The sequence below is a fragment of the Cygnus olor genome, chromosome Z (genome assembly GCF_009769625.2).
Source record: "Cygnus olor isolate bCygOlo1 chromosome Z, bCygOlo1.pri.v2, whole genome shotgun sequence".
NCBI lineage: Eukaryota > Metazoa > Chordata > Aves > Anseriformes > Anatidae > Cygnus > Cygnus olor.
The window spans coordinates 16,324,658-16,339,734 of NC_049198.1; the positions used below are offsets into that span (position 1 = coordinate 16,324,658).

General features: G+C 35.0%; 1 protein-coding gene across 1 annotated transcript in view; it reads left to right on the top strand.

The window, feature by feature from the left end:
- HCN1 (hyperpolarization activated cyclic nucleotide gated potassium channel 1) overlaps window positions 1–15,077 on the top strand; it is a 199,616-nt gene that overhangs the window by 13,126 nt on the left and 171,413 nt on the right. The window contains exon 2 of the mRNA XM_040541693.1: window positions 10,515–10,938. Coding sequence (XP_040397627.1) covers window positions 10,515–10,938 — 424 coding nt within the window. The remainder of the gene's footprint in view (window positions 1–10,514; window positions 10,939–15,077) is intronic.

Consider the following 15,077-nt stretch of genomic DNA (forward strand, 5'->3'; position numbering starts at 1 on the left):
AAAATTTAGTAAAGGTTAAGTTTTTAGAAATGGATCTTGAACATCCACTGCAGTGCTGTGTATACCTGTGAAAAACTGCAATGGAAACTCATTTTTTAATTACATCTGTGGGAATAATATGCCTAGCAGTACTGCTTCTGGCAAAGGTGTATCAGAAAGAGAAAAGCTCTCATTGCATTTCATGTTGAGGCAATTTTTACTGAGTTCCTGATGTTGCAGGTTATCTCTTGTTTTGCAGATTGAAAAATACCTAATAAACATGTGTGCACAGGGAGAATGTTGGTCTTTAAGGGGATGGCTTTTTTTTTTTAATTTATTTTTTTTTTAGAATAACCAAAGCAATCTTATTGAAAAAGAGCCTTCTTTGTTTCCTTATATTGAATTAAATTGCAAAAAAGCTGTTCAGCAATAGCATTGGGTTGCACTGTTCATAAATCTCAGAGATGGATTTTACATACCCAGAAACTTGCTTTGTATTCCAAACCTCTACCCTTGGCTGAGTTTCTTGCAACTGCATTACAAGAGGTTTTCCTTAGGCCTGACTGTGCGGAGCTTGCTGAAGCATTAGGGAGTGAAATAGCATGAAAAGGAGACAAGAGAAGCAGAAGTAAAACTATAATATCATGGTTACTTAGGCCAGTAACTAGAACATCTTTGAACATCCTATATTCTCTTCCTTGTTTGCTTTTCTGTTCTGGATTTTCCTTTTTGTTTTAAACAAGTGAATAGCAGGTCTATCTGATTGATGCTGGTGCTGTCTAGCAGCATAATGAGCTGGCTTATTTTGGTGGTGCATGTAGAGAGCTATGCTGTCAAAAGGATGATAAGATTGGAGCATTAAGTATGTAAATTGGGAAATCTTAAAGAAATGTTAGCGTTGTGTTGCATCCATTTAAATATTATGGAAGGCAAATGGCTAACAGAGGGATCTGGATGCCAGCTGAATAATGAAACAAATGGAGGATTCTGAATATGGTTGGTGTGAGGAGTAGAAGCCTGCACAAGCTGCTTTTCCTGGTAGGGACAGGTGTTTCAATGCATGAAGTGTGAAATTTTGTTTTGAGAGAAAATGGTGGGTGAAACTTGATATTGAACTTCCTAGCTGAGCATTTACCTTCCTATCCATGCATTAGCACAGAACTCGCAAGGTGCGTTGCCCTGCAAACAGGGTATTGTAATGTGGACGCATGGGGAAAGGCTTAAGCTGGCTTGTGGAAGTCTACATCTGTCATTTCTTGAAGTATTTGGTGAGGTATGAATTGTATTTTCAGTTGATTTTTTTAGTGATATAAGTAAATTGATACAATGAATTCGGTTTACAAAATACCAACTGAGACTAATACCATTTTCAGCTTGTTTATTGGAGCTTGTATATGAATGCTTCTGTTCACTGGTCAGCTCAGGAATGAAAACCATCAGCCCAGATGTTGAAAGTATAGACTAGTTTCTATCGTGTGGAGGAGAGGATTTGAACCTTAACATTTACTTTGCATTGCACTTCTGGCATGGATATTTTCAACATTGTTATCACCTCTCATAGTTATTATGCTTTGACAGAGCAAAAAAGTGGGAAGGACTCTCTGACCTAGTGGCTACTTTACCTGGGGAGAGGTTATTGGTTTCTGCTGTAGTTTATATCTGCTAAGTGAAAGGAGAAGATATCAACAGCATACCTCACTCAAGGAGATAACAGTGCCTTTTGAAGCCAATGATTTACTGCAGTGTGATATTCATGGATTACAAGAAACCAACCTACTGATCTTTAGAACCATACTTCCACTTATTTTGAAGGAAAGGTTGAAAATATTGTTTCATTGTCAATACTTGCTTTTGTATTTGAGGAAGATCAGTCATAAATAGCTGTAAAAGTGAATAATAATATAACTTGATATATTTCTCCTAATTTGATTACTTACTCTTGCATTAAAATCTAATACATCTGTGTAGATACATAAGAGGCATATGAATACTGTCAGGTATATTTGTTTTTACTTACGATGTAAGAATAAAAAGTCTGAATAGGTAATCCATTCACTTGTTTCACACCTGTCTGTAGTTCTTCTAAATGCATCTGTTTTTTTTTCCCTTGAATTTGAAGACCACCTCATTTTTTTTAGTTAACATAGTGCCCAATCTCTCCTTCAATTAACTTTTCCAAGAATGATAAACCATGTTCAGCTATTTAAAGTTGCTTGTCAGTTTGTACTGTATCTTTGTACAACAATATGCACAAAGATTTTTTTTTTCACCTGAAAATCAGAACTGAATTGTTAGTATATTTGTCAAATGCCAGAAATCTTGGTGTGTTGTGTTCGCTAAGTTGATACTCATGTCTTGTTTTTGTTTTCAGAGGTATTCACCTCAGAAAAGCTAATGGTCACAATTCACTTGGTGGTCACAAGCCAGTTCCTCACCAATAGTCATGACTGGGATGTGTCAATAACTACTAAGGAATGTTTTCCCTGTCATCTCTTCTCCTGCTCCTTCTCTGAAGATAGAAATGGACTTTTCTCCATCAGCAGAAGCTTTAAACATTTAAATATTACACCGATAGCTGGGAGATTTAATTGGTTAAAAAAATATTAAAAAGCAATATTAATTCTTATTATTCTGACATAATCAGTAGTTAGCATATTAGTTGGCATGTTAGCCATAAGGCATTTGCTGTTTTCTGCACTTTTTTGAGAATCTCTAAGGCATAAAAAAAAATAAATAAAAACGCTTTGACAAGAATTACAGAAGGCTTCTCCCAATTTAAGCCTCTCAACTTTTACTTCATATAGAGGCATCCTAAATGTCATGTTTTTAAATGGCACTCCTAAAATTTCTGTCACTACAAAATTCTTAATTAGTGCAAGTGCTCCAACATGAGATACAAGATCATTTTGCAGCTGAAATATTCTTGGATCTCCATCTCTTTCAGAGTTTTTCTCATTCCTGTGAAGTGGTCCTTTCTAATTTGAGAACACGAATGTTTTTTTCCCTTCTCCCCAGTGATCTGCTACAGAAATTTGCTGACACTTAAAGAGTCAGAGTCTGGCAATTAGTGATTGATTTATCAATGGCAATATGAATTCAAAACACATCAGCTGTAGTGCCTACACAAAATGTTGCTTGATACTGAGAGGCTATGGTCCAACATTATGAACAGAAAGAGTCTGGGGAAGACGTATTACTTGTGAGGCATGTTGGAAGCATTGAACAGATGCAGTTTTGATGATCTGAAATATTTATGGATTGGTCTGGCATACAGGGCAGCACAGATAGGTCCAACCTTTTCCAGCAGCAAACTCAGTTGTGTGTCCTGACTCTTCCCCTGCACTTTTTCCTAGGTGGTAGATGTTTGGACAGGAGCACTAGCCTGTTTTTTTTTTTTTTTTTTTTTTTTAATTTATTTTTTTTATTTATTTTTTTTAATATTTTTTTCGCCAAGGAGTGAGCCTGAAGGAAGGAAGAGCTGTGCAAAGGTGAGGGCATTCCAGCACATTGGCAGAGCTCCTCCAGGAGCAGTGCACTTCTCTTGCCCAAGGTTAGATGGAAGTCAGACTTTAATTCTTTCTACTGTAATTTAATAAGTTTCTCAGGAGGAAAACCAACTGCAAACAGCAGATGTATTCAAGCACTTATGGTAGGGGATTATTGGCTAAAACCAAAGAGACTCATTATTAAATAATATTGCCATGTTACATAAATTTCTCTTTGTCCTCTCCATCCTCCTCTCCGACATGCAGTGAGGGTAATGCTACTCTTCTGTCTTTATTTTTCCATCTCAGAACATGAGACTTAATCTGCTAAGGCCTGTAAAATGCTATGAAAACTTTGGACCAAAGCTATTGCATCAGTACTAATAAGTACAATTCTTTTGATGAAATGTCCCATCCACTACCTAAGTTGAATTCACTAAAAATGTACTTATATAATAGTTTAATAGAAATCAGTCAAATTTACAATCACTGTCTGTGGACAGTACTGCAACTTTTCTTTTCTAGTAATCAAGGCTGTGATGCACTCAAGCTTTAAACTGAATGAAATGCCATAAGCAAAGCCTTTCAAAAGTAGCAAATTGCTGTTCATTGGCTTCATTGGGTTCTGATCAGCTTCCCCAAGAGCTACATTCATCTAATCATTTGCCTTATGCATATAATTGCAACTGAGCTAGAAACTGCAAATCTCCAATGGTAATTGTGTTTTCTTATCCGGTAAAACTCATGAAAAAAAAAAAAAGTTGTATGAAACTGTTCAATTTGCTGTTTTTTAGGTACAGTCTATAGCTGCATAAAACAAAAAAAAAAAATGTGGATTCACCAGTGCTGAATTTTATTAATTTGTCTTTGAATTCATTTTCTTATACTATGCAGAAAATTGCATCAATATTTAAAAAATAACAGTAAAGCACATAGATTGTATCTCCAAGCATATATGGCTAGTCTTGAAGTGAAGGACTTCGGTATTGGTTTAACACCAAATGAAGTTTTCAGACCATCCAAAGTCTTCATTATTATGATTGTAATTAATTTTATTTTAATTGATTTTAGTCTGAAAGAGAATACAGCCCTTGGGCTGGAAGATTGCCAGGTCCAGCACTGCTTGTAATTTGTGCTGTGAAACTGAGTTTTCAGAACTTCAGCCTCATCCTAGACTCACCCTTCCCAGACAGGTAGAGAAGCCTTTCTGGAGCTTTCCTTAAGTCAGTGAAAGTTCATTAAGCTTGATATGTTTTAAATGAAAAAAGAATAGCCAATTTGGAAGATATTTTCAAATGAGACTATCACAGGCTCCTACTTAGTAATAGTATTACTACTTAATATTTTTGCAGTTCAAGATCAGCACTTGAATTTCAGGAGGTGCTCTTAGTACTCTATTCTACTGCTTTAAAATAGGTAGGAGTAAGGCATGAAAGGGACTGTTTCAACCTTGCAAGATTCCTCATTTGCATTTCTTAACAAATTGAAAGCAGTCAGAGAAGAAACAGAGGGAAATAAGAAATATAAATAAAATTTTCAGGAGAATATTTTCTCTTTAAAAAAAGCCAAACCCAACCTTTTGCCTTCCTAAAACTTTGCAGAATGAAGTGTAGTCCCAAAGCTGGGAAAAAACAAGAAACCTTGAAGAATGAGTACATTCAGATGAGAAAAAGTTTTATCCACGTAGAAGAAGAACATAACTGCAGAAGTAACCTGTTTTCCAGCAAAAAAACTGTCAAATCTGAAGAGCAGTGAAACTTTACTAGTTATTTTAACATATTTGCGTTAATGTGATCACAGCGCTAGGCTAAAGCAGATTATATGTTTGGAGAAATAAAAAGATTGCTTCATTTTATATCATCTTTCATGTGATACATCCAGAGGTCAGAACTTGTAAGTCACAGAAGCACTTCACAATATGTTTGCAATATTTAAACATTAAATTCTCCTTCCATGGAAGATATTGAATGCAATATTTCTGGTAAAAAAAATGTAAGGAATTTTATTTACATGCTTTTTTTCCCAGAAGAAACATGGGTGGGTGGACACCTGTGTCATCATGAAAAATAACTCTGGGTCCCTGATGAACACCGTCCCTTCTTCCTCCTTCTGTCCTCTCCAACACATCCCAGTGATTTTCTGAAAGTTGCAGATGGTTTCAGGTGTGTTTAGCTTTGCTCTCTGTTACTAAAAGAATAAAATTAATAGAGCTGCAAAGCAAGAGAAAGATGACATGTCCTGTGAGAATCAAATTCTGATATGACTAATCCCAAGTTTAGTACTTGTTACACTATGCTGTAATAAAGATTTAAATTACTGTTATTTGTACTCAGATTTGTCCTATATAAGATATTGATTTCTCTGTAAGGTGAATTGGTGATCCATGAAGTAAAAGAAATAAAGCTATGTTTGAAGGTGAGAGGAAGATGTCAAGTACTCATTTCACTGAGCATCTGCTAGCTGATCAAAATATTTAACTAAAGAGGAGACAAGTTTTCCATGGAAAACTTGTGAAAATTTTCTACAGTTCTTGATTCCCTGACTGTGTAGAGTGAAATTGTGTCTGGATAAGGTCTGGACTGAAAGATATTTTATAAATAATTTGAATATCTTTTTCATTCCTTCTAACATTTCAGCCTTCTAACATGGCTGATGAGTATTTGTGACTGAATTTCATGAAGTTTTTGTGTTGTTTTGTTTTAATACTCAAGTTTTCATGATCTTTCTGGAAACTAGAAAGCTGTCATATTAAGCAAAGCCCTGACTCCTCTGTAGCCTCCAGTCAAAACACCTAATACCTTGGAGATGCTGTTAGCTCTGCTGCTTGATTTGTGAGACTGCTGATAACTTCTGCTAGGTCAATGCAGGTGTACCATAAGGATAATCATTTATCAATATGCACAGATTCAAGGACAATGAGACCGTGTCAATGGTCAGCATCCAGAAAATAAAAGGAAATGCAAATCTCAATGACTTCTGACACCATTGTATATACAAGTTATACAGCAAATTACCTAGTTCAGAGCTGATTTTTTTTTTTTTTGTTCTTTAAAACACAGCTTTCTCTGGGTTGGATATATAAAGCAGAAAATAAAATTCCTGCTAGAATTTATAGTGCATTACATTATTAAGCTTGATACAAACATTGATTAATTAATGCTAAGGCTTTTTTTTATCACTTCTTTGGAAGGAACTCGTTTTAAACAGACTGTTTGTCCTGTTCTTGAGAACTAGTAGCAATAAATAAACCACCAAACTTTCAGCATGTTCTGGAGATGTAAAAAACACCTTGTCGTCAGTGTGTTTGGAAAGTAGAGAAGATAAATTATGAGTGAAAAGATCAGGGAAAGAGGACTGGATTCAAATAGTTATGTCTGACAATATCATAGTAATTGTGTGACGTTTTCCTATATAAAATGGCTCCTTAAAATATAGAAAAATATTCTTAAAACTGTGCTTTTTTACTGTTTCAGAACTTAGACTTTTTTCACCTATAGATATAAAAACTGTGAGAACCATTTCAAATGTTTCAGTAATAATTGAGTGCAGATTTCAGTGCTGATAACTGTGGTTTTGGTTAATGGCAACTAGCAGTAGCTGTACTGAGTACAGTATCTGTACTGAGCTAGCTTTGAAGGATCAGTAAGCTCTATAGCCATTTGCCATGGGTAGTCTGTGCATGTCATTATGAGCTTTCAAAGTTTTTGTTATGCTAGGTTCTTCTTTTTTGCCTCCTTCTGAACAAGTTTGTGTCATAGGCTTATCACGTCCTCGCTTTTTGTCAACGTGCTTAGTACCTTATATAAATCTGCAACTTTGAGGCTGTAAGCTTTAAAGATTTATAAACATCCTCGTGGGGGTGGAGGGAAGCAGCTAAACCAAATAAATAGTTCTAAAAATAGCTTGAAACAAAGGGTTACTCTGTGTCTCAATAGCAGCTCCTTGCATGGCCTTCTGAAGCTTTTCAGTTGGCTCTCAAATAGGTGAATAGTAGGATGTTCTGAACTGCTGGGCAAGGAACGCATTGTATTACTTTCTCTGCACAGGATACGGAGGGCAAGACAGGGAATTACATCTATTTTTTCTCACCTGAAAGAAAAATATCATATAATGTGGTCAAGAAAATGGCATTTGGAAACATTTTCCTAAAGGAAAACATATGATTCATTTCTAAATGAAAAATGAATCATACTCTAATAAGACTTTTTCTAGCTACATAATCAGATTATACTGCATTGCGCACTAAAATCAAAATACAAAACTGATGCAATCTCATAGACCTTGGCATTAGATTTTATTTTATTACTGAAGCCCTGACTTAACACAACTTTTGCTGACATACAGCATCAGGAATGCCAGTGTGTTTTGTATAACCACAGTGCATAATGATCCTTTAAACTGGATTATTGTAGGATAAAATCAGCTGGTTTGGTATTAGATTTTTTTTTTTTTTTTTTTTTTTTTTGGGTGGGGTGGATGGTTTTTGTGCAGCTTTGGTTAGCCTCAGTTACATAACTACTCTTATGGTTAGGCACTTATGATCTGAAATCAGGGAATACTTTGATTAGGAGAAAGGTACAGATACACGTACATCTCTTGTGATTATTTTCTTGTTATTTCCCATTCATTTTCAGGATTCCATGGAGAAGTATGTTCCTTAAAACAGCTTTGAGAAAAAATTTGGTTGATAGCTTTGTAAAAGCACTTGTGGTAATTTTACCTATGGGTCTTAGTAGCAGTGATATATAAATTTAGTGTCTCCTTCTGTATGGTAATTCTAGATTATTGAAGAGGTATCTAGTACAGCAATAAGCCTATTAGTTAAAGAAATGAGGAGATAAATATGGAAGTCTTTGCTAGTGTGCAGGTATGGTGGGTACCATCAAATTTTGAGCTCAAATACATTTATAGCAGTTAGTCTTCACATTTGTTGCAAAATTGAAAATGTGTAAGACAGAAATCACATTGTTGTACATGAGGAATAAACTTGTAAAGTTTATTTTATGCTATTTCTGAGTGTCAGTTAAGGTACTTTGCTATCTACTCTATCAAATGTAAGTCAAGCTTGGTCTCTGTAGCCTTACCCTGGAATAAAGAATTTTAAAACTGGGAATTCTCATGCCACCCTCAATCCTATGCCACTCTTCTTTTAGTGTGTTCAGTAACAGTTGTTTATTTTGTATTCTTAGGTTAGCAATTTGTGAACTGAGAAATATCTTCAGGATTAAGCTTGAACTACAGGGAATTTATAAACCCTGATCATTTGGAGAATACAACAAGCCATCTGTAGAATCTAATATAACCTGTATGCTGTGTGCAAGTTTTGCAAAAACTAAACATGTGGTTCTACATGTGGTTCTGAAACATTCTGTGGCCAATTAAACTTTTATAATTATCACTGATTGCCATGAACATTTACCTTGTTGGCAACCAGGCAGGCAGTGCTGGATGCTGTGCTGGTGACATGTCCACCACCAAAAACTCACTGCAACTGATGGCCCCAGCAGTCAGGTCCTTGTGAAGCCATTGCTGCCTCTGGTCTTCTAGAAAGGCCACTGAGTCCAGGGGGAACAACAGTTGTTGACTGGTTTCTGTGCCTTTCCAGACTGTTAAGCTGAACAGATCATGCTGCCTTGCTTACTTCAAATGTTGAGTGTGTATAGTTTGTGCTATCTCGCTGTTACTGAATAAGGTATCAGTGATTTTTATGGGGTTGATCTGGAGATGTAGGGATGCTGATGCTTTGCATGGGAATGTATGAAAGTCATAGGATCACAGGATAATTTAGGTCAGGAAGAACCTGTGGGAGGTCATCTAGTCCCACCTCCTGTTCAGCGTAGGACTGCAAAGCTAGATCTTTTCTCAAACAGAACAAGAGGTCATACTTGGGGTTCGTGCTTTCCTAGGTTCAGTTTCAGTTCTTTTACTGACCAAGATTAAATTTCTTTGACAATCTAACATTCAGGAGTCAGCATAATTTTCTTAGAATCTGTTGGGTATATATTACTGTCCCCTGAAAATCTTCCATCAGGATGGATGTGTGTTCTATGTAATAGGCAGTTTTACTCACTGTTATTATAGTAGATGATAAAGATATGAGCCTGGCTTTTTGCCATTCTGTATCAAGCATTGTTAGCATTCAGAGAGGAGCATTTAGGTGATACTGGAGCAAAATAGTGAAATGCAATATCCATTTTATACCATGGAAGTTGCAACTTGTTATTTCAGAGGTAACTTTTTAGCTACCTCTGAAAGATGATAGCCTGTCAGGTTGTAAAAATGCATGGAAGTTCAATTCAGATTTTAAAAGAGGATGAAAGTTTTGTTATTAAGCAATTTTATTCATTTATTTATTTATTAATTTTGCTTCAGCGCTTTTTTTTTCCCTTCCTGTGATTTTATTCCAGCACTGTAATGGCATGAATGCCATTATTCATAGAGGCACTTACATTTAATATGTTATCCGTTAGATATTTGGGTTTCCTTTTTGACAGAAGCCATAAAAAATAAATAAAAATACTGCATTGCTAAAGCACTTGTGATTGGCAAGAGACATCCATTTTACTTATATAAACACGCTACTAATAGGTTTTGACAGGGGTCTGGAGAATTCTATTGAGTGCCACACGCATACCTTTCAGATGGAGTGATAAGCATGGTACTGTCTTTATCCTAGATACATATTCTTGAGAAGGAAGGCATATAATGAAGAGCATTAATTACTTTGTCTTTAGTGACTGTGAATATACTAAATGAGTTAAAACAAAGTTGTATCAGAAAAAAAAAGTTGTCCTAGCATTAACAAGATCAAGCATCTGCCTATATGTAGTATCTCTATACAAAAGCATAGTGTAATTGCTAACCCAAAGTAAATACACACCTAAAATGTTAGCACATTTGGGCAAAACTGACACTGAGTTTTAGTACTGTAAGTAATTTGTACAGAGCCAAAAATATGCCTGAAGTGAAGTTGCTGGTGTGATAGGGACCGTTTTTCGAAGCAAGTTATACCTCATTGCATCAACCATTCTGTTTCTTCCATTTTTTCAGGTTTTACTGGGACTTAATTATGCTCATTATGATGGTTGGAAACCTTGTCATTATACCAGTTGGAATCACATTCTTCACAGAACAAACAACAACACCATGGATTATTTTCAATGTGGCATCAGACACTGTTTTTCTATTGGACTTGATCATGAATTTCAGAACTGGGACTGTTAATGAAGACAGCTCTGAAATAATACTGGACCCTAAAGTCATTAAGATGAATTATTTAAAAAGCTGGTTCGTGGTTGACTTCATCTCATCAATACCAGTGGATTATATCTTTCTCATTGTAGAAAAAGGAATGGATTCAGAGGTTTACAAGACAGCAAGAGCACTTCGTATTGTGAGATTTACAAAAATCCTCAGCCTGTTACGTTTACTACGCCTTTCAAGACTGATTAGATACATACACCAGTGGGAAGAGGTAAGAAATACAAATACATCATTCACTTCTGTTCATATAAAAACAAGAAAATCTGGTCAGGTCACTCTGTAAAGCTGTGGAAGAACCAGAATGGGAATAAAAGCTTTTTACTCACCAGGTAGCATAATTATGTAGACATGCTAGTAGAAAAGCCTTTTTGGTAGAAAGCACAGAGGAGTAACCATCTTCTGTCTGCTAACCACAGAAACAAAAATTATGTGCCATCAGCACAATGAACTTGGATGGTCTCCTACTGAGAACATCAGAAATTTTAGCAGAAACCTAAAGCTGCCTTTGAGTTTTGTGACTAGCATTTAGCCTCAAATAAACACTCTTGTAATCACATAGAACTTAAAATACATGTTCGTATTTTTGTTTGATACGAAAAATTGAAACCACTTATAATTGCGTACATTTCCTAGAACGCTCATTGTTTAGAGGCTGAATACATTGAATATTGACCTTCTTTATAAAAATGGGTATTTCAAATTCTGAATCATTTCCTTCTAAACTGTCAACTCCACTATTTCTAGATGTGACCTTATGCTGCCTGCCAATTTGGTATGGTGACATTTCCAGGAAGTTATGGCATTCCCTAATTTGGCATGCCCATGTCTAGGAAGTGTTTAGAGCTTTGGCACATACCATCATGATTTAAGCATTTCATTTCTTGCCTGTCTGCATTTCTGCAGTTTTAAATATCATAATATGTTTTAAAAGGAAGTGCTAAAAATGTAGGAAAAATAACTGCTGTTATCTAAATTTTTTTTTTGCAGCAAGTGTGATGAGAATTATTTTGTAAAGTGTTTTCACTGAAACACTATGAAGATAGATTTACATAAATTTATTTACTTATTTTAATAAACATTTAGTTAATTAAATAAATATTGGAGAATTATTTGCTACCATTTCTGGTGCTTTTCTGCTATATACTCCCTTTTAAAGTAATATGCTCACTTTGCAGTTTAGCAGAAACCTCAGTGCTACGCCATCTCACAAATAAATATTTCAGATTATATTGAAAACAGCATGAAGCTGAATGATATTAAGTATCAAACGTGTAATAAATTTGTAGTTCTTTCTCAAAAAAATCCTGATATAGGTCATTATTTTTATTAGTGTATTTTCTAAATTCTACTTTGCCTTTCTGTAATGCAGTGTAACCATATTTTTGACACAGAAATGGAGCACTGCAGTTTTGTATTCGATTGAACTAAGGCAAATGATTAAGCATATCTAGCAGTTCTACCATAAAGCTATGCTTTTTTTCTCCTCCGTGCTTTACAGAGAGACAACCTTCTGAAATGCATTCAATGACATTATTTCGTGGCAGCTTAAGTTAATAGCTATAAAGACCTACTAAGCAGACAAATTAGTACTTTTCCCCTTTCTCCTCTGTTGCCAATGATAATCAGGTATTCTAAATCAGAAATAGTTGAACCTAGCACTGAGTGGGAATAGAAGTCACCAGAGGGTCTGGTCCTACCAGCAATAACTGTTTTTTGGCCCTTGCAATCTGTAGCCCGTGGCTGCTGGTTTCTCCTGGCTGCTTGATTGTAACTTCACCTTTTGCTACCCTGGTGAAACTTAGGAGATATTTCTGTATGATATTTTATTTGCAAAGTATTAAAACATGAGTGGAGTCCATCTTTTCAGGTTTGATAGCATATTATAATACTCCCTGGCTGTTCTCAGGAAGGTGGAAGGGGATCTGAAGTATTTTTGTTCCTGGTTTTGAACCTTCAGTGAAGTAGCAATGGGCTTCTTGGCTGCTTTGAGCAAGACCTCTGCTAGCTGGGAGGGCATGTGGGTATGGTGAGATGTATGTGGAATGAATAAGATTCTGATAAATCCCAAAATGGCATGTGTACCAAAAAAAAAAAAAATAAAAATCTGCTTTTCTCTAGTATTTTATGGATATCAGAAATGAAAGCAGTCATATGGATTTTTGTATTTGGCTTCTGTTATCACAGTAGTTGATTATTACTTTGAATGTGGGGTGTGAAACTGTTATGCGCAGTGATCCATTACCACTTTGAAGAAATCATATGTTACAGCACTGTAATGTTTTAAAACAGCAACCTGTTTGGACGAACTGGATGAACTTTGCTGAATTAGGAAACAATAGATGGATGATCCCACAGTGGCAGTCAGTGAGACCTTTGCTGATGGTACTCATCTGTTCTGTATTCTGTGTTCATATGCGCTACAGAGAGCACCTGTTCACAAATCTTTATGACAGAGCTGGAGCCTGTTTGTGTGTGGTTAAATGGATTGAATATTTTTCTCATATTTTCAATGACATGTTGGTTTTAACCAACAGATAAATTTGAAATACTCTGTATTGATATACAAAATAATGAGCATTATGTCAAAAATAGAGAGGATAGTCAGCAAACTCTTTTATCATAAACTGCCAAGTGTAGACTTTCTGGGAAACTGATGAATGAACAAATCAGGTTATATAACAGGACTGTTCTTCCACTGAAGTATATATATGTCCTCAAACAGGTTGAAATTGTTGGAGCTTTTCCTTTTTTGGTATCATTAATTTGAACTTCAGTTGATTAGTTGGTTAGTGTCCTGAACATTAAGAGGAATAGGCAAAAATGTTAAAGATTTTTATAAGATACTTTTGAAACATGGTTTATTTATTTCCACATCATTTAAATCAATTGAGTCAGTATCAAGCTGCGAACATCCTCCATGTGGAGGTAAATATTGTATGCGTTGAAGAAGCTTTCTCCGTAATAGTTATGAGTGAACAGAACTGTAGATTGTAGTGCAATATATGTGAAATGATTGATACATTGGTCGGGTGTGAATAGTTTATCCAAACAAATAACTTGGTGGAAACGAGGAGAAACATTTAAACGAAAGTACAGGGGATGTGTTGGCAGGAATTCATTTACTGAATCTGCAAATACACATTGTCTTAATATTGTTTTTTAGCTACTGGATTGAATATGCCAGTCACTTACAACCCAGATGTTAAAAAATAGCTCATACACTTACTTAAACAAGGTTATGTAATACAACATGCCTGGAAAAGTTAGCTATTTAAATTGCTGATTGCAGAAATTACTGTACAAGTGGGTTTGCTTTGTTTTTGTTTTTAGCTTTGTTTCCAAAAACAAACAAAACCCAACAAAACAAACAAAACAAAACAGAAAAACAAAGCCCAAATACAAACTACTGAATCTAATTCTTATTTACTTTAACTTTAGGTAAAGGATTTCCAGGAATCCACTATGAGAGAACCACTATCAGATTCCTGATCGTTTCCTGATCAGGAAATGAATATGCTGAGAACTAGACAGTGGATAGCTTAAAAGCAAAAACAAAAACAAAAACAAACAAACAAACAAACTAAAAACATATTGCTTGAAATAAAATGGAAATTCTTGAATGGTGAGGTTCATAAATCGTTTTTTGGAAAATACTTCTAAAAGAGATTCAGAGTGTTTAAGTGCCTGACCCCTGAACATTTTATGTAGATTTGCATGCAACTTTTAAGTTTTTTTAGTTACAAATGCTCACAGATAATTGAACAATTAAAAATAAGATATGCAGAATTAAGAACGAATATGCTGTTAAAAACAACTACTTTACATTCTCAAATATAAATTCAACATTTTTTTCTGCTGTGTTTCAATTAAGGGATGTTAAGTGATATACCACTTTACCTTAAATTTGCCTGTGATAAAAGTTTACTTTATTAAATTCTTTATCAAATAATTTTCTCCAAAACTCCTTAAAAACAAAATTTTAAAAGCTTTGCTTAAAGCTATTCTAATCACAGGACAATATCTAGTAGATGTATCAGTAAAAAACAAACAAACAAACAAAAACTCATATTCTTAAAATGTAACCTAAATATTTCATTCTGTGATGCCTGGTATTTAGGATTAGAATAGATTTTAAGGTGACTAAATGTTTTTTGCAAGATGTGCAAAGGTTATGTTTTGCAAACATTCATCCAGTAAAATATCCGATAATGAGGAATTGCATCATTTCTGATTTTGGTTTGATTTGTACTGAAATCTGGTTTTCAATTTGGCTAACATTTTCAATGAGCGTACAGAAGCATTTATAAGCATTCTAACTATTGCTAACACTCAGGTGTTTAATGAAAGATA